We start from the raw sequence: 27,913 nt of genomic DNA, 5'->3' as shown, positions 1-27,913 counted from the left end.
ACGCATGTATGTATAGGTTACGCAATAATAAATTTGACTCAAACTTTGCCTGCTGTTGTACTTATGCATACCTGCAGCAAAGTTTAAAAAAGTTTAGTAAATTTACGATCAAACGTTTGGAAATGACTCTTTTTTCAACTGTATGGGATAAATTATGTCCTGACCTTCGTTATTTTTCAATAAGCACGCACAAACAAACTTAATCACTTTCGTTGTTATAACATGAATCAACCGTTTCAGTACAAACTTTGAACAAAAGTTTACAAAAAATTACTTACTATCCAACATTTGGGTCGCGATCATTGTTTGAAAAAAAATGGAATTCGAAAGATTATCTGAGAAAACGATTGCTTGAATTCGTGTGGAAAAGCACTCTCCAATATCAATTTACACAAATGTCATGCACTTTGCTTCACTTCCACAGTTTTAACTTTCATTCCTTTGTCGGTCATCGTAACGGTTGCGTACTTTTTGGTGGTAGTGTGGTGTTTCGCGTGACGTGTACGATGACGTCCAACCTGGCGTGGCATCGCCAGCACTCGTAGAGTGTGAGGTTTCTGGTTCTATCGCAAAAGATTACGTAAAATGCAACTTTACTTACTATTTTTTACTTTGAAATGTGAAGTTCTTATATGGATCATGGAAATGACAACAAAATAAACTGGTTTAAACAATCCGTACGCACGAGTAATTGAAAGGGTGTTGGTTTACCTTTCCATTGTCCTGGCCTTTTTTGACGCTACCGCCCTTCCGAGAACTGCTTTGCTTTGATTCTTGCGAATACCTTCTTCTCTGAGCCAGAGGTTCGATGTTTATATGAAAGTTGTTATCTCCCGCTGGAGTGCGGGGTGGTTTCTCGGGTTGTTTCGTCTTTAGTTCACCTGACATGCTTTTTAAATCCTGCTGCGAATTCAGGCGGCTAAAATCCTGAAAACGACAAAGGTTTGACATTTGCCTATAAAGACTGCATTTTCAGCAATTTTTTTCTATGGTGTTACGACTATCGAAGTTCTCGGGATATTATAAGTGTTGGTCCTACTTTCTTACGGTGTTGTTTAGTTGATCTTTCCATGCAGTATATAGGCCATACACCGTATAATAATAAAAATATATTTTAGTTCGGGCCATATGGACGTAAAATCAGGAAGCTCTTTAGGCTACTACTAGGATAATATTATACCCCAGGTGAATAACTTCTGGAATCCCCAACATTTGTGTCGTCGAGTGGTTCATTTGAAGTAGAAGTTTCTGACTGCTGGGGTTTTAGTATCCCGCGTATAACAGGTGTCTACAAATAAAGCAAACCATGTCATTTCTTGGCACGTATGTTGGACAAGAATTTTATTTGCATTTAATAGCGTTGCGATGAACACACTTTACGTAAGTCAACTGACATGACGCCTGGTTTAGTAGCATTCATTGTTTTGTTGGTGATCATGTGTTTAAAATATTTCCCGAGAATTTACGTTGATCATTCAAGATAAAAATACATGATTTCATTTGTTTAAAAGTGATCTAACCCATGCCTGCAGATAGTGACCTGCGGCTTGTCCTATTTAAGGAAGTGCTGAGTACGTTGTCTGTTTAGGTAAAATACATTCAAAAGAACTCACAGCATCTGATTTCGAGCGTCTTCTGGCTACTGGCGAGGTTGGCGTCGAATCCACCGATTTTGGTTTGTAACTTGTCAACAGGCCATGCTCCTGAGAAAAAAACAAAATTAGCTACGAAAAATTTATTTACAAATTTAACTACATTGCTATCAAATTCTTAATACCAAACTTACTTGTGTTTTTGTGATTACAATCTCCGAAATTTGATGAGGTTCCTTTGATGCCTGCTTTGGACTTGTGTTTAACGATTGTTGACCTTCTGTTTGCGATTCACTTGGAATCCTAAATCTTGAGTGCTGAAAGATTGATAAAGCTTATTTAAAACACAATAATCCACATGTCATGTTGAATCACTGGATATTTATGCTATATTTTTATTAGGATTACAAATGAGAACGCTGTGACACGAAGCTGCTTTGTTTACCTTTATCGTAGCCTTCTTGGGGGTTAAAAATCCAAAGTGTCCCTCTAACGGACTTCCTGGTGCAGCACTGCTAACAGTTTGAATTACTCCAGATCGGTCCTAAAAACACGAGGACCTTTAATTCTACTTTTGCGCTAGTGTTTAATAAGAAATGAAAAACGCAAAAAACGTTATATTTTTTGAAAAATTGTAATGGGTAAAATACACAAGAAGAAACCACAAGTTTTGTGTCAGTTAGCGAGATTTCCGTTTCTTTAATAAACGACGTCCGAAACTAAAAGTGGGTCCAATTATTTTTTTGTGAGGGCTTAACATGCACAACCATGAAATTCATGCAACGTTTTTTTAGTTTTTCCGACCACCTTTATCGTTCATTTTACACTTGTTGTTTATACCATGACATTTTTGGAAATGATATTTTGCAATGCAATGCATTTACTTACCTTGTTTCCTCTTTCTGGAAGTCCGAACCGTTTCCGTACAATAACTGTAACACAAAATATCCAAAATCCAACCTCTATACGTTTTTTATTGCTAAGACCAACATTTCTAAAACATACCAACTAGAACCCAGACTGCCCAAAAACCGCCTAAAACACCGAATATTGTTGCTGCCCAAGCAATGTTGAAACTGTGGCCGAAGTGAAAGTCTTCACCAGCAAAATGACTTCGAATTTTTACCGAGTAGTCAGTTTGAGCCACCAGCAGACATACACCTGTAATTTATGTGTATTTTAACTTACTGCAAGATTGACAACTTTCTACAATATTGCATGGCAATTGCATGAAACATTGTGCGTCTCAGTTTGAAATATACCTTTTTTCGAAAAAATTGCAAATAAAAAGTTAGGCAGTTTTATTTTGACAGTTTAACTGACAAGAAATGTTACTTTTTGTCGAAAATATTTCAAGCTCAAAAGCAATTTATTTTTATACCTTTCCGCATCACAATACATACCTGATGCGAGGACCGATGTTAAGAAAGCGATGAGAATTATCCTCAGTTGAGTTTTGCTGAATCGAGTGCAGATAAATAATAATACGGAAAGAGCTTGCCCCAACCACGACAAAATGCGAAAAGCTTCTGATGTTCTCAACAAATCTGTTAACGAAAAAATCATACATGTGGCAGTTTCACACCTACAATAACGCTTTTATTGTTACATATGTTTTTAAATATAGTCCTATTTAAAGTTAAAATAGAAATAAATGCTTTAATACAAGCCAATATATTACACATTTAACAGGAAATATATCTTACCGCTAGGTGGCAACAAACAGCTGCTTTCATTGAAGCAACCCGAATAACGGGTAATTCCCGTTGGTGAGACAATCCACTCAACTGAGATCGCGGCGGCCGCACTTAGGATTAACGTTATTGTGCTTATAACCAAAGCCGCTAAGGAATATTTTATCTCCCTTTTCATGTTCAAATATACTACTTCAAAACAGAAATATTTGTTAATGAGAAACAGGTATAATACAAAACCCTAGCCTACTAATAGGCTACGTGTTGAAGCTTCAATTTATTGCATACCACATTTTTCCGCCATAAGCTTAAAGGTAACTCAAATAAAATGTCTTGCTGGTGTGAAATTAGGAGCAAGTCTTGACCAAGGTATTGAAAAATTTTGTCGATTTAGCGTCGCAAAATTTCTTCTTTGAGAAATAATCTAATAACTTTATTTCATTTACTTTCCTTCTTTGTTCATCTAACAAACAAAATATCCTCACTCTAAACCTGCTGCAAGCACCGTCGTATATGTAACCTTTTTTTGTAACCAATTGCTTGTGTCGTAAATGTCGCGAATTGAACTTTTCCTGTCCATAAGCAAGTTATACCAGCCAAGGCCAATGTTATTTTTACCGAAATGCATAAGTGAGGTTATACACACCCTGATGGTTACCGGTGCACAACGGTGCAGGCGATATTCTGAGGCAAACACCCCTATTATCATGTTTCAAAACGGGGCGGAACCTCTGACAATGCGATAGGTATAACTTTACACATCTCAATATGAAATACGACACCTTTACTTACGTCCGTAATGTTCACCAATATGGGTGTGCCCCACGTAAACCATTGAGTGATGATAAACACTTGCGAAATGATTTTTTAACATTTTGCTTGCTTCCTACAGTAACGCCTTTTCAGTTTTAGCCGTACAAAACGATTGTAAGTTTTGTCGCAATATTATATCTAAGCCTATCAACAAAACCCTGTATATTCATAAAAGAAAATTTTTGTGGGCAAGTTTATACTGTGAAAATTTTTTTTTTAATGGCAAACTTGACAACACTTTAAAAGTTTCTCTGACATAGACGGAAAAATGTTTTTTTCTTTTAAAGCGTGAGAAAACTACTCATGCATGACGTGGGGAATTCCCTCAAACGTGCGCTAGGGATTGCACCATTGAAGGTAATTTGCGTTTGTTGGGGAAAATGGAATAGCAGAAAGTCCACAATTTGATCAGAATATACTTTGGATTTAAAAACACCATGAACAAAGAGGCGCCTCGTCTCACCACGGCCCTGCACGAATTCGGTGGAATTTCGCAGCATTATCAACCTTTGCAGAATAAGGTGTGATTTTGAAAAGTTTTTTATGATCACATTTTGCTGCAAAACTGCAATTTAGTTTTACTAGCATAGTGTAATTTGCTTATCTGTAAATAAATGTAGATTTTTAAGATTATGTTCTTAGATAAATGTACATTTAATGTTTCACAGGACCATGTTCATGAAGGCCTTCAACCAACATGGGTGGAAGTTCAAGTTTTGCTACGTGAACACACTTCAAACAGACAATCCAACCAAAATCTTAAGCACTGCTTGCGTGATTTTATTGAGATTGTCGCTTCAGTTGGTAGGTCACTTACTTTTTGGATTGCCATTTCATGTTTTTTTCTTGCCTAAAAAACATGTTTTGGGTTTCTTCAGTGGGAGATGACGCGGACATTGCAACAAAACATTCAACAGCTTCATTTCTCTTTCTTAAGCTGTTTGCAATTGAAGAACTTACTGGAGATGTTTTGGGACAAATAAAGTAAAATTTATTCTTGAACTAATTGGTGAATTATAGGTGCCTGATTCGATAATCTTTATGGTTTTGTTGGAACTTCATGGTTTTGTTGGAACTTATGCCTTTTATTTCATTTAAAATGCTCTAATTTTTATTGAAATCAATGATTGTTTTATGTAGAAAATCGTTGGGTGCCATAAGTTCCAAGTGTGTGGAATCGTTGTATTCCAAAACTGTTGAGATTCTCCGACTGACAGATTCATCCACTTTGTCAGAGCTTGAGAAAATGGTTTGCCAGTCTGAGAGTAAAAACATATATGGCCAAGCCACCAAGGTAAAAACCACCAATCACCATTTCACTTATATTCCACACATCGGCAACAGAAAACAACATTGGATTAAGAACATAACTGATGGTTTTATATATCTTTAATACAAACAACATATAGCCAATACAATGGTTGAGGTTTTTACACTGAAAATGATTGTAGAAAAAAATCAACATGTCTGTAGCGTGTAAGTTTTCAACCATTGTATTGGCTATTGTCTTTGTATTAAATATATTGGATTATTTAGTTGTGTCTGTGATTTGGTAAATGTGCTGCTACATGTAGTGTTATTGTTTTGTAGTTAAGCCTTGATTTACCTTCATTTCCAAATGACAACAACTCTGGCTCTGATGATGAAGAGGATTCAGATCTTGGCACCAACATCCTGAAACGATTTCAACAGAATTATGACCAGTTGGTGAATGATTCTTCTGCTCCACAGCCTACAAGTAATGGGGCAACTTCTGATGTTCCCGCTGTCAACAATACAGGACTTTTGTGGTTAAACAGAGAGATCAAAAGGTAAGAATTGGGTTGTCAGATATGGACAGTATCATACAAAATTTAAACTTTTAAAAAATATAAGATGTGAATTGGTATCATTTGGAAAAATTTTTTTTTTCTTTTCTGTCTTTCAGTCACTTTAATTCGGACCAGCTTGTTGAGCCAACTATAGCCGTTCTTAAATCAAAAAGAAACAATGAAGAAATTCAGAACGAGGTAAATACCAACTTCAAAAATGTTGCAAAAAACACACAAATATTCCATTGAACATTTTTCCACTGTATTAGTGATTTGTATGTTCTTCTAAGTGATTTATGTGCTTCAAATAGTGTAGTATTTAAATAGTTTATGACCGGTAACAAATTATATTTCAAGTTATGTGATTTGATTGGGTTTGACCACCTCGATTTGATCACCGAGATCCTAAACAATCGAGAATACTTGCTTCAAGACAAAGAAGCAACACAGCGGAACACGAATCACAAAAAAGGTGATTCTCGTTCACTTGGTGCAAATAACTCCTTTGCATATGTTATTACTGTTTGCAACATTTTGTCCTTGTTGTAAAGTAAATGGGTTTGTTGCAGGTGGGGTGCCAACAAGGGAGATGCAGCCAACCTATGGATGTCAGGTTACAGTTCAGGTAAAATAATTATTTTTGTTTTGGGCATTTGTTTGGAAAGATGAACCAAAATAAAAGAAAATTTTCACGAAAAACTTTCTCCATCGGGTATCAGTCCTATGTTGCCACAGACTGGCTCCAAAGTATAATTTGCTGTTTCCATGCATACTTTAGGGAAAGTTTCTGTTAACATTATTATTGACAGACTGACGCGGAAAAACAACTCGCCAAGGCAATCCGCAAGGAGAGGAAAGCTTATCACAAATACGCACAAAACGTCCCTGAAAATAACGATCAGTTTGATCCATCACTTATGCGAGATCAGAGGTATGTACAAACGTGATAGATTTTAACACATTTCGATATGATCCAATTTGTTAATTTGTACTGGACGTTTGCCCAACTATTTTAGACACAATGCTGTTTTTTAACTTTTTTTTGTCCTATTTATTGTTTGGTTATTATTATCTCATTTTCATTGGCTTAAAATCAACCGATTCACATAAGAATGTGTATGTTAGGTTAACGTCTCTCGCACTGGCGGCATCGGCGCCACTTTTTTCCAACCCAGGACAACTAACATTCAAGGTGGAGAAATTTCCCCACGTTTACGACTCCCAAGTGGATGCACGTAAATCCGCTTCCTTCGTCGGCGGCGTCAAGGTGAGTCACGTCACAGTGATGACGTCATCGTAGCGTTTCAAAAGTGCGTCGTGTTTCTAGATGGCATTGCCCGAAGGTTTTTCAACAAAATCGTGCAAAATGTATGAAGAAGTTCGACTTCCTGCAAACAAGGGATTTCTTGGTGAACCTTGGCCGCTGATCAGAATTAAAGAGCTTGATGACGTCAGTGGTAGTATAAAGTTGTCATAAAAAGTACAGGAAACAGCCTATGTTGCGCGTTGGTGATAGACTTGTCCCTTAGAAACAACATAAATTTCCATTTTTCAAGTCTTTGTTCTTCGGACACGCATTATTACACCATTGTACTAATTAATATTTTTTGGTGATACCTCGCCTTATTTAGGCATTTTTAAATATTTTTACCATTTTTGTTTGTAAAGTTGTATAATGGTGCATGAGCGTTTTTAAGCTCCTTGTTTCACAATAAAATACTGACATCTGGTGCAAAGTCTTTTGCAAGTCTTGGTAACTTTTAATCAAGTTACCAAACCAAATTTATCAGTTGGATATCCAGACTAAATATATATATTTTTTGCAGATCGCCCAGCTGGCGTTCCACGGCATGAAGCGTTTAAACGTGGTTCAATCTTGCGTTTTTGAGACTGCATACAAGAGCAACGAAAATCTGCTCATTTGCGCCCCCACCGGCGCAGGCAAGACCAACGTTGCCATGCTTACCGTTGTTAGGGAGATTATGCAGAATGTGGTTTCGGGCGTTGTGCAGTTGGACAAGTTTAAGGTAAACGAATGGTTAAAATCACACGGGACGTTTATGTTAAGTTAATGCAGTTGACACATTTTTGTAATTCGTCCAAAACACTTGTGCCCAGTAGATTATCGTATTTCTTTTTCAAATACGACAAGTAACTTTGAAACATACAAAAATACAAACAAAGCCCAGTCCATTGCACTGCAAATCAAAATAACTCAAAGCCAGGACAACCTGGGTTCAAATCCCGATCAAACCATGATACGAAAAATATATTTGATTCATTTAATGTGAAACTACTTTGTGCCAACGCTGGTTCTATGGAGGAGGTCTAAGGTGACAAAGCCTGACTTAAAGTAAGTCTATTTTATTCGCAGATAGTTTACGTTGCTCCGATGAAAGCTCTTGCAGCAGAAATGACCGAAAACTTCGGGAAACGCCTCTCGTCACTTGGTGTCGCTGTACGCGAACTCACCGGGGATATGCAACTCACGAAAACTGAAATCGCCAATACACAGGTTATTGTATTATGTGTCATAGTATTTTGTTGGATAAAGCAACAACATGAATGCAAAGTGCCAATATGCAGATGTTTTAGACTGTTTTATCCTAAAATAGGCGTTACTTTAAACAGTAAAAGCAATATAATATCATAGGGTCAAAAAAATCAGTATCTTTGTGGGTAAAATCTGTTTCTGCTTTTTTTTAAAAAAAATGAAAGGACGTCTTACTGTTGCGTCACAGATGTTGGTGACGACGCCGGAAAAATGGGACGTGGTGACGCGCAAATCGACCGGTGACGTGTCACTCGCTCGTCTTGTGCGTTTACTCATAATAGACGAAGTTCATTTGCTTCACGACGAACGAGGTCCAGTGTTGGAAACATTGGTTGCACGAACTCTTCGACAGGTTTTGTGAATGTGTTGATTGATTTTCCAATACCTTATTTTTTTGCTTGGGACTGTGATTTTTTAGATTGGTAATCTCTTGACGGTGACTGGTCATTATTACGGTCTGGGCAAATCGTGTAGTTCGACACAAGCTACATAACCTCATGTATAGCCATATCTGACACATAATGCACTGACAAACCTTTCACAATGTGTATGCAAGCGAAATAAAAAAATTCAGCTAAACAAATCGTTTTGAAACATTTTGGATTTTCAGGACATTTTCCATGCTAAATCAAATAATCTGTTAAATATACCACATTAATAATTCTGTTAATTTAACTGTCTGATGTGATTCAAGGTAGAAACACAGCAGACGATGATACGAATTGTTGGACTCTCCGCTACTTTACCAAATTACATCGATGTCGCCAGATTTCTAAGAGTCAGCCCGTAAGTTGTTGTAGATGTTAATTGTTTTGTAGTCCGTTCGTGAAACATATTGGACAAGTTTCATCCGTAACATATATAACTGTTTGACATGCCAGGGTTCGAATTAGCGGTAAAAAAAACAGATCGCAAAAACGTTACCAACCTAAATTCTAATACTTAAATTTTGCTTAGTACGCGATTGTGCATTACGCTTAAAACCTGCTGTTTTAAACTCGTTGACTCAATATTTGATACGTAATTCTTCTCCATCATTCCATTTTTAAGTATTTATTGCGCAATAGAGGCTTGATAAAATACGAGGTTTGAAAGAAAATAGTCGTTTACATTGCCAAGAAAAGTTTACAATATTGTTTTCATCAGCGTTTGTTTCGTGTGCGAATGAATAGATAAAGAAGGATGCGGCGCCTTATAATCTGCTTCAATTTGCGAATTGCGAGCTTCTAATTCGAACCCCGACATCATTTCAAAAAGAAATCAATCAGCGCTGTGTTTTACCTGTACAGAAAAGCTATGAATCACTTATTACAATAGTCCATAATCACACCAAGCTGCACTGATGAGACCTTATAGGTCGAAACAGTGGCCGTCTGTATGCAGCTCACAAAATTTATATTACTAGCATCATGATTTTTTGCAATAGGATTGAAACTGGTATAAATTCGCATTTGCTGATGAACGTTTAAACTTGGCCAACCCATCTCACACAATTGTTTCTTTCAAAGAAACCAAGTGCATTTATTCTGTAAAGTTTATAGTTAAAACTGCAGTGCAGTGGTCGGGAACCTATGGCTCGCGAGCCAGATGTGGCTCTTTTGATGACGGCTTCAGGTTCGCAGACAAATCTAATTTCTTAGCACGATTGTTACAAATAAAACTTTTTCTGTAATTTTCCAACTTAGATTTTTCGCTTGAACTTTTTTACCAATCGTTAAAAAATATTGTATCTCACAGAAATACAATTAAAAATAGGTAGCTTTTATAGTTCCCTTCGCCGAAAAGGTTCCCGACCCTTGCTGCAGGGCCCCCTCGACCTGATATGGAAAACCTTTCAGCATGATAGTATTAGTACTTTCCGACTATTGACTTCTACTTCATGTTCACCTCCAGACACAAGGGTTTGTTTTTCTTCGACGGTCGGTTTCGTCCTGTTCCTCTTCAACAAACGTTTGTTGGAGTGAAAGCTCGCAGTATGATGCAACAACGTCAGGACATGGACGAAGTTTGTTACGAAATTGTCACCGAAAACCTGGACAACGATAACCAGGTTTTTTCTTTGTTTATTTTTCCAACTTCTGGTGAAATATATCCGGTTAAACTACCAGATATACTCGGAAAATGTTGGGTAACTTCAACGTAGGAAAGGTTTGGATTCGGTGTCGTAAATTCTCTTGTGTGTTTTTACGTCAATTCGAATTTTCGTGCATAAACGCTGACGATCATGCGCAAAGCCGAACGCTGTTTTTTTTTCTTTAAGTTAAACATATTTCATGCAGAATTTGCGGTCAAACACCGATTCGGCCGAATTTGAATATTGTAAAAATGCCCTATGGTGAGACTTTCAACGAATATTCCATATTTTTTGTGCCTAAAGCGAGTGAACGTTGAAAACATATTTTTTATAAATTGTAAGTAGGGTTGTTGCTCTTAAACAGGTTTACTTCCTTGTCAGGTTCTGGTATTCGTGCATGCTCGCATGGCAACGGTTCGAACCGGTCAATCCTTGCTTGAAATTGCTCGAAAAAATACCGAAACTCATAAGTTCTCCTGCCAGACGATGGAGGGATACAACCAGGCAGAACAAAAGGTGAAATGCTCGGTCTATTCTAGAACATTTGTAGGTGTTACCCGTTTTTATACACGTTTTCGGGTTCGTTGTACGCTTATTTTAGGAGAACTCCAAAACTTACCTTTACACAAAACTAACATCACTAAACCGGTTAGCAACACTATTTTCGTTACAACGTTATGCTACACCACCAGTGTATTTACAGTGCATCAAACCAAGTTACCTTGATAAACGCATAAAAATACATTTTACAAGCGTTAGGTTCACTGTCATCGCAGCCAAGCTGCATGCGGACTGTGATTGCGCTTCTGCCTTGCGACAGCTTGAAAGATTTCTGCGTTGTTCTACTAACGTCTGTATTAAATTTCACTCCTGGTGTACTGGGTTATGTCTGTCAGTTACTGTATAAGGAACGTGCTCTATGTTGAAGTTGTGACGTTTTTATAAGTTCTATATTCATCTATGTTTGTTTAAATTTTACTGACAATAAGGGCGCTTTTCAGTGACATGAGTCAAAACAAACAACCCTGCAAAAAACTACATTCAAACTTTTTTCCTATATATAAGCAAGTGGAGCAAACAATATATGTTTACAGCGAGATACATACAGATGGCCACTGTTTCGAACTAGAAGGTCTCATCAGTGCAGTTTGGTATGACTGTTAGACGACTTTGTCGATCAAACGGCCAAGCAAAGACTTCCAAAGTCGTCTAACAGTCACACCAAACTGCACTGATGAGACCTTCTAGTTCGAAACAGTGGCCATCTGTATGTAGCTCACTGATTTTTTTCCGAAATGTAACAAATTTGACAACTTTGAAAACGTTTTTTTCCTCTTCCTGCAGATGCAGAGATCCCGAAACCGAGAGTTAAAGGAGCTCTTCACCTCCGGACTGGGAGTCCACCACGCCGGGATGTTGAGAAGCGATCGAACTCTTGTGGAAAAGCTCTTCTCCCAAGGTCTCATCAAGGTCCTCTGCTGCACAGCCACCCTCGCTTGGGGGGTGAATTTGCCCGCTCATGCTGTTGTCATCAAAGGAACGCAGGTTTACAACGCACAGCAGGGCGCCTTCGTCGACCTAGGAATTCTTGACGTCATGCAGGCGAGTGAATCGAATCCAGTATTCGAATCTTTTTTTTTAATTTATTTTGTGAATTTTAAGTTTTTGGTGCACGGTTTGTGGTTTCGGGTAGAGGGGTTCCTTGTCGAATATTTATTCGATTTGATTTTGTTTGAGATTCGAATATTTCTTCAGATATTTGGAAGAGCTGGCCGTCCGCAATTCGATACAACGGGCGAAGGTACAATCATCACAACTCACGATAAGTTATCGCGATATCTATCGCTGATGACGCGACAAAACCCGATCGAAAGTCAGTTTGTGGATTGTATGGTCGACAATTTAAACGCCGAGGTAAATATTGTAACTCCACAATTGTTAAATGAAATTTCATCCCTTTTTTTATGCAAATGGATAATTTGTTTCTTTTCTGGTAACATCAAGTGAATTGTGTCAAATGCAGAAAAAAAATTGAAGCAAATTTGGTAGAATATTAGTTCTGTTGTCATGACAACAACATCGTCAGTTCGTCTCATATTTGTAAAGAATGCTTACGTGTGCTTTTTTGTTTGAAATAACTAACGCTGTATGTAATGTAACGAGCATGAAACCACCATAGAACATGAAGAAATACTTTTTCCAATTCCCTTACAGATCGCTTTAGGAACGGTTAACAACGTAGAAGACGGGGTGAAGTGGCTTTCTTATACGTATCTCTTTCAACGCATGAGGAAAAACCCGATAGCTTATGGCATCGTACCCAAAGTCATTGAGGTATTTGCTGGATTGTCTACAGGAATTACTTTTATCTGCATATTATTTGTATTTACACTGAAAGTTTTTTCTAAATTTCTCTATGTTTGTATGCGCACAGAAACAACTTTTATAACGATATAACCTGCTTTCTTCAAACAAATTTTGGAACCACATTATTACCTAGAATCAGTATTTTCATTATAACTTACTATCTGATCCAAAAATTAACGTACAATGTTAGATCAATTCGTCTGCTATGCCGCGAAAGCTTATCCAAATTACAGTTTACCTGACAACAACAACAGCAGTGCAAGATTAATCAGATGAGTTCAGCAAATAACTTGATATTTTATTACTAGGACGATCCGTCTCTGGACAAATGGCAACGTGAGATAATCGGAACTGCAGGGAAAAAACTGGACCGAGCAAAAATGGTTAGGTTCGACCAGAGGACAGGTAGCAATTAGCTTCAAACAATTTCTGACAATGTTTAATCAGTTTATGTCAATTTTTCGGTAAGAAAATGACACGTAACATACTTTTCCTCTGCCGCTCAGGATATTTTCACTCCACTGACCTCGGTCGGACCGCTTCGCACTTTTACATCAAATATAAGTCGATTGAAACGTTCAATGAGTCAATTAATCCCATTATGGATATAACTGCCATTCTTTCCATGATATCAAGATCAAGCGAGTTTGAGCAAATCAAGGTAAAACCTACATATATATTCCGAAGTTGACGATTCATTTGGTTTTAGGCTACAAGCTATTGAGTTGTAAAGAATTTTATTAATTTTGCTAAATTTGTTCTTGTCCGCGTTTCGTTAGTTACGCAATATGCGACCAGGCTTTGCCATTTCATTTGGTACTTACACAGTTGGCGATTTATATTGTATATTCAATTTCGTTTTCCTGTTATATTTTAAAAACGATTTTTCTTTACTGACATAGATCGTTCCTGTACCCAAGTGGCTTAAAAATATTTTATATTCCTGAGACTCCAAAAGGAGTAAAGGACGATCAGCGCCAGCATAAAATCTTTAATTTTGAAAAGAAATATTAATTTCGCCCATTGGCATCCCCAGTTTTTGTCTAAAAGAATAGAAATTAAAAATTAAAAAACAAATAATTTTTGGCGCTTTCTTTTGAATGAAGCGAGATGACTCAAAATCGGCGTGTGTCGTCACAGGTTCGTGATGACGAATTAAACGAGCTGGATGAGCTGATAGATGAAAACTGTGTCGTTCAGTTAAAAAGTGGTCCCGAAGACGTGGAGGGAAAAGCCAATATCTTGCTACAAACCTTCATCTCATCCGGTGAAGTGCGAAGTTTCTCCCTCGTATCCGATTTAATGTATATTGCTCAGGTAAGTTTTTTTTAATGTCAAGTTCGATTTCGTAGTGGTTTTATTCAGTAGTTGCTCTGTTTCTGTTAAGAGCTTGTTAAGCATTCAGCAGTTTTTAAACCAGCCCCGCCAAACGTTGATATGAATTATTGTCGCTCGAGAACGCTGCTCATACTCTAATTTTCGTTTACTTTTCTATGGTTTTCAACTTCAACTTTTGGATAGTAATTATTGTAAATACGTTAGTTCATAATCTAAAATTTAAACACCTTTTGTTAACTTTATAACCCCATTGGGTTTTCCTATCAAATTTCTGAAAGTTATTCATTAGTGAGTTTGCCCGAGTTCATAATTTTCAATAACCTGTAAGATTTGACTTTTTCCTAATGAAAAAATAATTTTCTCGACTCGTTTAGCGACCAAATAAACAATATCCCAACTCGAAACTCCACAGAACGCGGCGAGAATCGTCCGGGGGGTATTCGAGATCGTCTTAAAACAGGGAAAAACCCGTCTTGCCGACCGCCTCCTTAAACTTTGCAAGAGCGTAGACCGACGTTTGTGGCCCCACAATACCCCGCTGAGACAATTTGGTTCGCGACTCAACAAAGACATCTACAGGAAAATTGAGGAACAGGATTTGACGATCGATCGAATGCGTGATATGACAGCCAAGGACATCGGTTAGTCGCTATGTTTGGTTTCTATGGCTAAGGATACTTGCTTAGAGGAAAAATATCTTTTGGCCGAGTAGTTCGTGGACCCATCTGCTAAAACAATATGTTATTTCCGCATAAAAAATGATGCATTGAGATCTTTGGTTCAAAAAATAAGTTTGTAGCGCTCTCTTTACCGCTTTGTAACGGAGCGGATTAATTGCCTTTTTTGCCGCATTTCTCTTTTGCTGGTGTTATGTCAACTCGTGGAGTCATTCTTAACTTATCAATGTAATAAAGCAGTACAACGCTGTATTGGTGACTCCGACGTGATGAACACGCAAGCTTCTGATTGTACTGCTTTATTGCTTTGCCAAGTTCACCACGCAACATACAGTTTTATTTTACACTTCAAATATTTAAATTGTATTAAAAGTGTAAGATTTTCTGTAATGAATGGCCTGCAATCCGCTAAAATTTGTTTTTAACATAACCGCTGTTTGGATATATGCTGGAAAAAATATCGTTCGATTGAATTTTTTTACAATGTCATACAGGTCACATGTTACGTCACCCCAACATCGGTGAGAAAGTGGCTCGTTGTGTAGGGGAACTCCCTTACGTGCTTCTGGAAACTTTCATCCAGCCGATAACGCGAACTATTCTCCGCATAAGACTCGCCATTACTCCACAGTTCAAGTGGAACAACCACGTTAGTCGTCGCACTTTTTTCTTTGTTATGTTTCATAAGCGGAAATACCAGAATTGATTCCTGTAGTAAAAATATTTACTCCAGGTTGATAACTGCATCATAATTTCATGTTGAAAGCTCTTGGATATTCTAAATTAGGAATTCAAGCTTCCACACATATCCTGGACAATAGCAACGTTGGGCCACTTCTTTTCCTTGCAAAGATTTCCAGACAAATACTCGTTTTAATACGTACACATACATATTTAGATTATTAGACGTAACGTGCCAGTCTTTATATGTATACGAGCTAAATGTATGCATTTTTCACCATTCGGTTCTGCGGTTCATTATTTTACACTCATCTAAATATGTATACGAGCTAAATTCTCTTTGTTAGGCACTCTTTTGTGAAAGACTGACTTTTGTAAAACAAACATACAAAAGTACTTTGCATTTAGCTCGTATACATATTAAGATGAATGTAAATTAATAAACCGCAGAACCGAATGGTGAAAAAAATGTATACATATTCATTGTTGTTTGGGTTTTAGTCGCACGGTAAAATGAGCGAACCGTTCTGGATGTGGGTGGAGGATCCTGATAGTGAACACATGTACCACAGCGAATACATTCACATACCCAAGAAACTTGTAAGTACACCAGCACTGCCTAGTTGTGCAAACCTATGTTTTTGAAACACAGAATTTTTTTTTGAAAAAACTTAGATTTGGGGTAATTTCAACTTAACATAAAATAACATTTCAATTTCATATTTTATATCCAATCCGATGTGCTGCAAATTAATTGCGTGTTTAAATTCTCGCTTTTAAATTTCATTTTCGTGAACAGGTAAATTAAATTTCTGGGACTCTGACTAAATATACTGTTGAAAGTAATGTACTACATCCAACGAAAGTCCTAATTTTAAAGGTCTGTCAGTTTTACAATGATTTTCTTTAAATCCACATTCTTTCTTAATGTTTCATTATTCTTTCATAAGTATAACAAGCATCTTTTAAACTACCAACTTGCATTGTGACGTAACACAGGTGGTGCGTAACGAACCTCACGTGATCACCTTCACGATACCTCTAGTGGAACCACATCCAACCCAGTATTACGTTCACGTTCAGTCCGATCGTTGGTTTGGATCGAATTCAATTTGCCCGATTTCGTTCAAGCACCTGATTCTACCCGACCGCCACCCCCCACATACAGGTAATATGTACAGTCTTATTTGCAATTGGTTGTTTCGGAAGCCTAGTGGCGACGGAAACGTTTTCCAAAAAGTGTAGACAAATATTATGTAATGTAGAGGCTATAGCAATTGCCTTTAACTTAAAACCGTGTTGGCATTTTTTCTAGTTTTGAATATCAACAGTAGTTATATAATTTAACTACTAGCTGTTACAGTCTGATGACGTGTTACTACTTTAAAGAGTTTTTATAACCCAAAATTTAGTTTTGTGGGTAGTACTTATATTTTACATTTTCCTCACAATATATTTGCGAAAAAGTTCTGCTAGGTTAACTTAATTTGTATATTTGTTGATCGAATCTTTTAACGCCAAAACGCCAAAATCTTTTCCAAAGAACTTTTGGATCTGGAACCACTACCGGTCACAGCGTTGGACAACCAAGATTTCCAATCTGTTTACAACTTCTCTCATTTCAACCCGATCCAAACTCAGATATTCCATTGTCTTTACCACAACAGCACCAATGCACTGATAGGTGACATCTTTTCCCTTTTTTTCAAATTTGTGACTGTGTTTGTGCAAAACGGCTCTTTCGGTAATAATTTTGATAAGATTAATGTTTTTCGTGATGAAGGTTGCTGTATGCTGGCCGATGACATTATAAAATTATTTCCAGAAGAGCCGTATTGTAGCAAAAAAACAATGTTGGCCGCATCAGTAGTAATTTGTTTGTGACTGTATATTTTTGCCTGCTAATATCTTTTGTTTGCACGTTTTTTGGGGGGGTTTGGTGGGGGTCAAAACGCCGCATATGCAGATTCTACTTTTTGGTAGCTCGATCACAGTTAACGGTGTACGGTGACATCGAAAAATTAGGGAATTACATAGGTAAAAATGGAGATGAAAATATGCAGGAAACGCCTATGAGCCTTCGCTTTACTCATTTATCACACATTCATAATGTTCGTGCCGTATCAGGGGCGCCAACCGGTTCGGGGAAGACGGTAGCGGCGGAACTGGCAATTTTCCACATGTTAAACCACCAACCGGGAAGCAAGGCTGTTTATGTTGCCCCACTGAAAGCTTTGGTTCGCGAACGGATGAAGGATTGGACGTCGCGGTTGGCGCCGAAGCTTGGCCTCAAGTAAGTTGATCAATTTGACTCAACTTGTCCATTGGGTCGGAAAATAATGTTGCCAACTTAATTTGTGATAAAAGTTTGTTCACAAAGGGCTGGTGTGTTTCAAAATCCTTGTTCAGAAAATACATAGATAAGACAAGACGTGTAAATAACTTGTTTCTAGTCAGCTTTATGGACAAAATGGTGTTTTCTTCACAATTTAAACATTAGAATAACCACACAAAGTACGAAAATTTGAATAATGAATAAAAAATAAAAAAAATATAAAATAATTAAAAGTTAAGCAAAAATATTTCATTGCAGCGGATAGTTGGGAGATAGACTACAGATTTATAATTTTAATTGTTAATTTGCCATTTTTGGTGTTTTCGCAGTTCACCAAACACGCATAGGTGCTGTATTGGAAAAAACACATTTCGAGATTTTTAAATTTTCATATATTAATAAATCATCTTTCACAGGTTGGTGGAACTTACTGGAGACATCGCCCCAGACATGCGCGCCGTTGCCAGGGCTGACGTCATAATTACTACTCCCGAGAAATGGGACGGAGTATCGAGAAGTTGGCACACGAGGGGATATGTCCGTCAGGTGGCGCTGCTCATTATTGACGAAATCCATCTGCTAGGTAAGTTTGTAAAAAGTGGCGATTGGCAACGTCGGTCGAGCTCCCGATCTATAAATCAAGAGCAAAACCTTATCGGAATTCGTGGCCAGGATAATCCCGGTGTGGTTAATACTATCTTTCAGGTCGCTCCAACTACCTAGCTATATGACAACTTAAGTAAGTTTGGTGCATAGGACAGTCCAACTTCCAAGTGCAGCGAATGTATACTGTAGTGACAATTGATGCGAAACACTTTTTGCGAAAGTGTTTCACCTACTAAACCGTGTTGAAATCTGATTGAAATTTATTGAAATGGTCAAAAGTTTAAATTACATCTTTAAGGTGATTTGTTCTGGCCTGTACAAAGTGAACATAATGCTAGCACCATTGAACTTGTCGATCGTTGAAACATTGTAAAGTAATGCTGACCGTATTTGGCATGCACTACACTGCTTCCAAAACTTTAAATACTTTCGGCAGGCAATTATTTCACCTGTTGTGAACTTTTCGTACTTTGATCTGCAGGACAAGATCGCGGGCCTGTTTTAGAAGTAATTGTTTCAAGAACCAACTTTATTTCGTCACAAACGGAAAAGCCAGTGAGAATTGTGGGACTCTCTACTGCCCTCGCTAATGCACGTGACCTCGCCGACTGGTTAAGCATTAAACAGGTATAGTTACAATATTATAACTTGTGAGTTGTAACGAAGTTAAGCATAGTTCTCGTTTCCTATTCTTTATGTCCCCTTTATTATTTAATTTGTTTTTTTGCTGAAAGTATAATATTTTATTTATTAGGTTTCTTCAAACAAAAAGCTTTTTTTTCAGAATCGAATAAGGCTTTAAAACGCCAAGACAAGATATTTTTGTCTTTTACTTTTGTGACTGTAAAGCGTATTTCCACGCCTAATAATTGTTACTTCACAGATGGGTTTGTTTAACTTCCGCCCCTCAGTTCGTCCAGTTCCCATGGAAGTTCACATCGAGGGTTTCCCAGGAAGACATTACTGCCCACGGATGGCCACCATGAACAAACCATGTTTTCAGGGTAGATTGATATAAATGTTATTATTTGTTTAGCTGTTTGTTAATTGAGGAGATTTTGTTGTTGCGTTACAGCCATAAGAACGCACTCTCCCGCCAAACCGGTGTTGATTTTCGTGGCGTCAAGACGACAGACACGCATCACCGCGCTTGATCTAATAGCACACTTGGCTGGCGAAGCTGATCCAAAACAGTGGATGAACATGGACGAACGGGAGGTAATACACAACAATTGTAACTACACAGTATACACAATACGTTATATGATGTGCATACAAAGTAATTTGCGCCACACATCCAGTAAGTTATTGCATTGTAACAGTTTCGTAACAATTGTTCCTTATGAAACATTACAAAATATAAGGAATGCGATTACAGTACAAAGGCCCTTTTCTTGCTTTTGTTGGATGTTGCGAAATTACTGTACGTGATTGTTTCTTTACCAGTAAGACCTAGCAACACCAATTTACAGTTGCTAACTGTTAAAAAATACTGCATGACGCAAAAAAGAAATTTCAAAACCTTTCATTCTGAATTTTTAAAGCAACATTGGCTAACAAAAGTAACTATTATTGTATTCAGGCAGACGTTACATGCCACTCTTGAGTACATGTAAATATTATGTTTGATGAAATAACTTTTCTATACATTCGAATACACGTCCTGTACCTCGCAAACCATTTCAAAATAATATGTTTCCTGCAGATGGAAGACCTCCTGCATTTAGTTCAAGACTCCAATCTTCGCCTTACGCTGGCGTTCGGTATAGGGCTCCACCATGCGGGCCTGGTGGAACGCGATCGCACCCTAGTGGAGAAACTGTTTGCCGAGCAAAAGATTCAAACCCTCATCGCTACTTCGACCTTAGCATGGGGAGTAAACTTGCCCGCTCATCTTGTCATTGTCAAGGGAACGGAGTATTTTGATGGAAAACACGGACGTTACTGTGATTTTCCTATAACTGGTAAGTGGCTTGCAGATTGTTTTGATATACTGTTGCAACCCTCTTTCTTATAGCGGTTGGTTCGCCTTTTTTGGCAGTATTAAATTATTTTACTTTTATCTTTTAGGTGTGAAAATACCACGTTAATCTTTATCTGTAAGGTTAATACAAATACTGGACTTTTTAATATACGGTTAGGCAAACCTTGGTATGCCTACTTGTATTGCAATGAAAGTATATATGTTTGCTGTGTATATTGCGTTTCATCAAAATTCGACAACTTGCTGCAAAAATAACCCAAAAAGTAATGCTCATTTGTATATGATTTGTTAAAATGTATTGGAAAGTTTAAATGCATGTTTCAGATGTTCTTCAAATGATGGGGAGGGCGGGGCGTCCCCAGTATGACGACAAAGCTGTGGCTGTGATTTTGGTTCATGACGTCAAAAAAGCTTTTTACAAAAAATTCCTTTACGAACCCTTTCCTGTCGAGTCAAGTCTACTCGAGGTAAAAACTATATCGTTTCTTTATTTTACCATTTACACTTTTAAAGCTCTGCCCCTTTCCGAGGAAAATATATTGTAGAAGTCCAGTAGCCAAAAGGATTGCAAAAGTTTGTTGCATACACTAAATTTTTTTCTATGAGCTGCAGACTAAAGTCTCATCGGTGCAGCTTGGTGTGACTCTTCTAGACGACTTTGCCGACAATACTGTTATGAGACCTTATAGGTCGAAACAGTGGCCATCTTTCTGCAGCTCACTGAAATTATTTTATTGTCTCAACTTTGTATATATGACTAAAAACCTGACAAAATCCAAAAACTGATCATCCCTTAATTAAAATATTTCAATCTACACAAGTTGGGTGCTTGTTTGGTGGTTATCACGTTTACGGCAAGAAAAATATATATTTAATTATTACTGTTTGGTTAACACGAATAAGCTGTTTTGTTGCCCCGAATTTAACAATTTTGATAGTTGTTACTCACCAAGAAACTAATGCAAAAATATCACCGAACTGTTTCTGTGCAGGTGCTTCAAGATCATCTCAACGCCGAGATTGTCGCCGGAACAATCGCTAACAAGCAGGAAGCCATGGATTACTTGACATGGACTTACTTCTTTCGCCGTCTGCTCATGAACCCAACATATTATGAACTTCAGGACACGGGTCAGCATTTTAACGTGCTTTTGGAACAGTGATGCGACCAAAATGCAGAAAAAAATTATTCTCTAATTTTTAGTAACTTTGATTTGATTCAAAGAATGTCTCGAACTGTCGGTTAGTATCGTTTTATTTAATGCAGTTTTTTTGTGTTTCAGTAATCAAAACCCAGCATAGGTTATCATTAACTTATTCCAGGACTGGCCAATTCATGGCGCACGTGCCAAAAGTGGCACATTGCATGATTACAAGCAGGGCCATATACCTCACAGATTGGAAAAGGCATTGCAAAGCAGGCCTGTACATAACAAAATTGTGATAACTGATTGCCAGAAAAAAATGTCAGAAATTTGGGAAACTTTTTACTGAAATTAAGTCTAATCTAAAATAAACATACGTTGAAAGATTAAATGGGGGTGGATGTGGCGCATCGTCTAAAATAAAAGTTAAAAATGACATGTGAGAAGGAAAAGGTTGGTCACCGCCTACTTTATCCGTAGCGGAGTCAAATCAAACTCTAGTGTACTTGAAAAACACAAGTGCACAGCATTGCAGCTGTTTAAAAGTCCAACCATGATACTAAATTATCTTATTGCTTTATTTATATAAGTCTCGCAAACCTTTCTGCTTTTACAACGCAGCAATGTTTCATGCAAAGCATGATCGCCCAACTGCGAAGCCGGTCTTTACTTGACGATCACAGCTATCGTATCAAGATTAGTGATGCACCGAAACAGCTCTTTTTATATTCGGCCGAAACCGAATATTCGGCAAAAGTTGCCGAATTAATTCGGCCGAATAAACCGAAACTAATTTTGGTATCCATCTCTTCATACGCAATAAATTTAAACAAAACATATACTGGATTAGATCTTATCCTATCATACAGCCTTTTTGGCGCTTGAAGAATAACCTCGTCTTCTGTACCAACTGCTTAAAGTTGATTTTTATCATTTCTGTGTAAGTGAACAAATGAAACGAACATATTCGTACAATTTAAACAAATATTTTAACCTTTTCTAAACTTTGCGTATCAGCGTTACATGCAGTAAAAAAGTTTCGGTTTCGGCCGAATTTTGCAGAAATATTCGGCCGAAACCGAATAATTGCGAACACCTTAGTTTCGGTCGAATAAATTAGGCAAACCGAACTTTCGGTGCATACCTAATCAAGATCATTAACGTTTACAGGCTTCGCAAACCTTTCTGCTTTTACAGAAATGTTTGTATAAAGCGTAGATCTCCCGCTGACAACTATGATTCGTCTTAGGATCGTGGCACTACAAACACTTTCTGCTTTTTCAGTACCCTTCATTGCGATTTGAATGTAATTAATACTAAAATTTTTGTAGATCACGACTCGGTGAACATTTTCCTCTCCCAGTTGCTGGAGAAGGCTGTGGTGGATTTGCGAACCTCCGGATGTTTGAAGGAACTCGATTATGAAGATGAGAGCTTGTTGGAGGCGACGGGAGGTGGAAGAATCGCATCTTTCTACTACCTCAGTCACTTGACCATTAGGTAAGCTTTTAGATTTCTAATTGAAAATACGTTGAAGATTAGATCAGCAAGATTTAATATTAGGATTTTGATTCACTTATTAGGATTTTTTGAGATCAGTCCTTGCTTTGCAATGAAAGTTAAATGGACAACCCAAATAAAACCATTTACCCAATAATTCGTGGATGTTTTTCCAAACGTCAATATGTTGAAATTCACGAGTTTACCTATTCTTATTCCAAAGGGGCCTCAAGTAGGACTTAAACGGGAAAACGAACCTATTTTTCCTGCACTGGCTTATTTTAATAAAATCAAGTGAATACCACAAGACTGAATTATTTCATTTTCCAGAATGCTTGGCGAAAAAATGAAGCCCGACTCTTCGATTGAAGACATCCTTCAACTTCTTTCCGACGCTCAGGAATTTCATGAACTTCCGGTGCGCCACAACGAAGACGCCGTCAACAGGTACTTCCCCGTGAATTGTGTACGTCACACTTCCCATTATGACGTCATTATTTCGTGTGCAGCGAACTTGCCAATGACCTACCGGTGAAAGTGGACGCAGTTACTTACGACTCGCCACACACCAAAACACTTCTGCTCCTTTACGCCCACTTGTGTCGGACTCCACTGCCTTCTACTGATTACGTCACTGATCTCAAATCTGTTCTCGACCAGGCGATTCGAGTCTTGCAGGTTCGCTGTTTCTGTTATGTGATCTTATTATACTTTGTGTTGGTCGATTTATAGCTTATTACCACTAATATATGTTTGAATTACATTTTTATGTGGTAGCATAACTCACCAGTTTTTTTTATTAGAATGGTTATGTCATTTTTATCAAGTTTGTCCTCCGTACTGAAAGATGGTTTCAGACAAGAGTTTCAATTTATTGGTATTGGTTTCGTCCTATTTAATGGAAAAAAGGCTACATGTAGTCATAGTTAATTGGGAATAAAGTCTTGGAACTTTAAGTGGTCATGGAATACATAGGCTTATAGGCTGTGAAGGCGCAAAAAGGATTGCAAAAGTTTGTCACTAAAAACTTTAAAACCCATCGACGGCAACCATAAATCATTTTTTAGGCTTTTGTTGACGCAAGCGCCGAACGAGGATGGATTGTGACGTCATTAAGGTGTATGCACGTGATCCAGATGGTGACGCAAGCAAGTTGGTTTCAGGAAAGCAGTTTTCTGATTCTTCCACACGTAGAAAGAAGTGGACTTTACGTTTTCGAGTAAACTTCTTTATTCTATGGAGACATTCCGGAAAAATAATTTCGCCTGTTGGCATCAAAGAATGAAAAAATTAAAAACTTGTTGATGCTGATGATGTCAATAGGCCAAATTATTATTTCTGTTTAATAAAATGTAATCCTGACAGGCTGAATCCTGTAGTCATTTCATGACATTTTTTCTTGTTATATGACAACATTAGCTACATTATTTATGACATAGTATTGGTATTTACCAAAATAGAAGATAATATTACAGCAGTGTTGTCCTTACATACATTTCATAAAAGTGTTTTGTTTAATGCGTGGTACTGCCAGCGACGAATGCGTTTTAGGATGTAACTCTTCTTGTATGTCCTAAAAAATGGCAAATTTATAAAAAAAAATTTGGCAACTCTGTTAAAGCGACCAGATAACTCAACGCAAAAAAAAATAATATTTTGTTTTTGCAGCGAAATCCGTTTTGGAAAACGAGTCGTCGAGCAACTTCCAGAGCTGATGACTGTTTATAGAAAACAACCGAATGTTGTGCAAAAGATTCTTTGTCGCAAATTTCCTGAAAGAGAAGCAAAGAAGGTAGGAAGTACACTCACGTTTTGCATCAATATTGTATTTTTATTAACCATGTTTGTTTATTGTATAAATGTTTCCATGTCATTCCAATTTACTGGCAGCATAAACTTTTAAATGATTTTTGACATTTTGGTGAAATAGATTCTATTGTTGCTGCTATATTTCCTTGCTCTTATGTTAGTCCATTGGAATCGTGTTTAATATCGTGCATGTAGCATTCGTTGGCGCATTTGTGTAGTTTACAAAGACTACACTGTGCAGCGTTACCCTATTTAAAACCAATTATTTAAAACACTGGTTGACAATTTAATGTTTTGTAGAAGAATATGTAGCGTGAGTTTATTTGCAAATATCCCTTTTTTCAGATTTGCGACCACCTTAACCGTTTACCTGCTGTGGACGTATCGTTGAGCGTGAGGGGTTGGTGGGCATCGAACACGGTAAACGAGGATCGAAGGAGAGTTCCTCCAAACTACGGTAAAATGACACTATACAAAAGCTTTACCTCGATTTTAGATATCAAACGTCGTTGAATCAAAAGTTTTGTTCATGGCGATGAAAGTATGAACCACATGTACCACTATTCTCAAAATTAAAAGTTTTTTAGCCGTTTATGATTTAATGCATATTTTAGTCTAATGAGTTTGTCTTTATAGAACGGGACATCCGGGACCCCTCGTCATGGTTGAGTGTGCACGCTGATCAGGAATATTTCCTAACTGTGGATCTGCGACGTCGTGGCGTTAAATACTCAGTAAGTCGCTCAAAACAGTTTATAACGCAGCAATATTTCATGCAGTCGCATGATTGGCAGGATCGCCCCACTGCACAGGTCCTTACTTGGCGATCACAGCTATCGTATCGAGATTACGATAGAATTTAAAAAAATATTGCTTCGACTAGTCAGGAAAAAGTGACTGATCCAGCTAGGCTGCAAAGCCTGTGTAAACCAAAAAAAAGTTACGTTACGTTTATATTAGGTACTATACTATGACAGTGTCTTGTTATGTTTTGTTAAGATTTTTGGAAGCTTGGAAATATAATGATCACATTTATCTTAGAACAATTAATCACAAACACGACATGCGCACACATGTCAATACAGAAACGCACCCTATCTACAACGTATAAGGTCTATAATATAATAACAAAGACTCGATTCTGGACAAACAGTTATTTGTGACTATAACGTCTGTACGTTATGTGTTTAGTTCCAATATAGCGTGGTTCGTAACATCTTGGCCTTTTTTCGACATTTGAATAAATCTACACTTTCTTCCACATTATACAGAGGTCAGACGACAAATCCCTTTCTCCTCGTTTTCCAAAACCTAAACTGGAAGGTTGGTTTCTTGTTCTTGGCGACCGTGAACGTCGCGAACTTATAGCACTGAAGCGTATCAGCACATTGAAAAGTCACTCAAGCGAGAGAATGTCCTTTTGCACACCAAAGTTCGTTGGAAGGTAAAATTAATTTTTTCTGACCAAGCTTGTTGTTACGCATTAGCAGTGGTTTTTAGGCGGTAGAATATGTAGGTAGCCATCATGCCCCACTCTGGTGATGAACGAAAATACATCTTAACTCAACTCCGTTGTCTTTGGCAATGTAGCATTTTGTATCACATTTAAAGGCGGGTGATTATCTCATTCGCCCTCACCTAAATCAATTCCTTCACCATTGTTCGATGGAACAAGTTGTTTGGTTATTGTGGTCAATTGTGTCTTCTGGAAAAAGCTGATTAGTTGGCTGACAGCCTAATGTTTTCAATAAAACTTAGCTTGCACTTTCTCTAATCTTTCATGTTAAACGATTGGTTTTCACTTACAGTTAGTTGGGCAAGTTTTAATATTGTGCGCTTTACGTCATTTCCGAAAGTCGCATATTTTTTTACCATCCACAGAACGGTTCTAACCCTCTGGCTTGTCTCCGATTCCTACCTCGGTTTGGACCAGCTGTATGACGTCAGACTTGACGTCATCGAATCGGATATTGCGTCCCAAATGAACCAGGAAGTTTTGGCGCGCGGAGAGGAATTCTAAAGATATTCTACGTGAATTGATACGTTTACTTAATGCTTAATTGTGGTGCAATGTTGTAAGCGTTGTGCGGAGTCGTGGCTTTGGAACAGATAATTTCGAGTAGCACTGCAAAAAGGGAATTTTTCGGCATTAAACCGTCAAGTTTTTTTACTAGTTTTTGGTTTAGCTGCTAACAGTTTTCCATATGAAGCTGTTCCAATGTCTCAAGTTGTTGTATACATAGGGCGTACATGTCTAATATTTAACATTTTTGGTTAAATTAGGAGACGCGCTCATATTGTTGCATATGCAGAACAGATCACTAAACGTTGGTAGGAATCACTTTCTTAAATCAGTTTATTTTCGGTAAAAAATCGATTTCGAAAAGTTTTGTATTTCTGAAATGTTGTTAATTTGGTTTTGACGAAAGGTTTAAAATCATCGGGTTGAAATTCAAACATACTAAACTTCACGCTTGAATGATTTTGCAATTTTATAGTTGGTTGGAGGGTTTGCGCGAATCAGTAAAACAACATACAGCATTTTGTTACGAAACGAAAATTAAGTTCCATCGAATATTTATGTTCCGATCGGTATTTTGTCCCGAATGTTTGTGGTGTATTTCATGTTTATTCAAAATATAATTCCAGCTGCGAGACGTCTTGCTTTTCAGTATTCGCCCAAATCGCCTGGATATCTTGAAAATAATGAACACTTGTGCAGGTCCAAGTTTGATTCATTCGATAGCAGGGGTGTGTAATTCCATTCGCAAAAACGTTTTTCCAAAAAGTTATGACTAGGTATTACGTTTTTCCAAAAAGTCATGACTAGGTATTATTATCACAGTCATATGTGAATTTTAATACAGTTGATCTCATTAGAAAGTGTGCAAACGTCATAAAATTGGTGTTGCTGGTCTATAAACTATATTGTG

At 37.5% G+C, this 27,913-nt stretch overlaps 2 protein-coding genes across 2 annotated transcripts; one reads left to right on the top strand and one right to left on the bottom strand.

Moving 5' to 3' along the window:
• Positions 1-297: 297 nt before the first annotated feature.
• On the bottom strand, positions 298-3,464 carry LOC145895763 (uncharacterized). The gene is made up of 10 exons (XM_082984545.1): positions 3,299-3,464; positions 2,996-3,139; positions 2,598-2,753; positions 2,481-2,524; positions 2,038-2,136; positions 1,787-1,909; positions 1,614-1,703; positions 1,181-1,288; positions 712-927; positions 298-563 (listed from the first exon to the last, which is right to left on the bottom strand). The coding sequence occupies exons 1-10, from the start codon at positions 3,462-3,464 to the stop codon at positions 399-401; spliced, it is 1,311 nt and encodes a 436-aa protein (XP_082840671.1). The 3' UTR covers positions 298-398.
• A 1,010-nt stretch (positions 3,465-4,474) lies between these two features.
• LOC145895397 (activating signal cointegrator 1 complex subunit 3-like) lies at positions 4,475-27,635 on the top strand. Its single transcript, XM_082984202.1, has 45 exons — positions 4,475-4,620; positions 4,768-4,903; positions 4,978-5,083; positions 5,240-5,393; positions 5,690-5,910; positions 6,027-6,108; positions 6,268-6,382; positions 6,480-6,535; positions 6,720-6,841; positions 7,036-7,177; positions 7,238-7,360; positions 7,737-7,937; positions 8,285-8,425; positions 8,652-8,816; positions 9,159-9,250; positions 10,358-10,514; positions 10,920-11,054; positions 11,883-12,140; positions 12,294-12,452; positions 12,753-12,872; positions 13,214-13,310; positions 13,412-13,566; positions 14,046-14,222; positions 14,656-14,884; positions 15,415-15,569; positions 16,103-16,201; positions 16,601-16,769; positions 17,145-17,285; positions 17,729-17,894; positions 18,353-18,519; positions 19,024-19,169; positions 19,426-19,546; positions 19,618-19,760; positions 20,248-20,506; positions 20,851-20,993; positions 21,519-21,657; positions 23,003-23,171; positions 23,502-23,618; positions 23,681-23,849; positions 24,239-24,390; positions 24,840-24,963; positions 25,326-25,437; positions 25,617-25,714; positions 26,252-26,424; positions 26,862-27,635. The coding sequence occupies exons 1-45, from the start codon at positions 4,537-4,539 to the stop codon at positions 26,998-27,000; spliced, it is 6,528 nt and encodes a 2,175-aa protein (XP_082840328.1). The 5' UTR covers positions 4,475-4,536; the 3' UTR covers positions 27,001-27,635.
• The last annotated feature ends 278 nt before the right edge of the window (positions 27,636-27,913 follow it).

This window comes from Ascidia mentula, chromosome 3 (assembly GCF_947561715.1).
Source record: "Ascidia mentula chromosome 3, kaAscMent1.1, whole genome shotgun sequence".
Lineage (NCBI taxonomy): Eukaryota > Metazoa > Chordata > Ascidiacea > Phlebobranchia > Ascidiidae > Ascidia > Ascidia mentula.
Note: the sequence above shows the minus strand (reverse complement) of the source record. Positions and strands in the feature narration are given on the sequence as shown.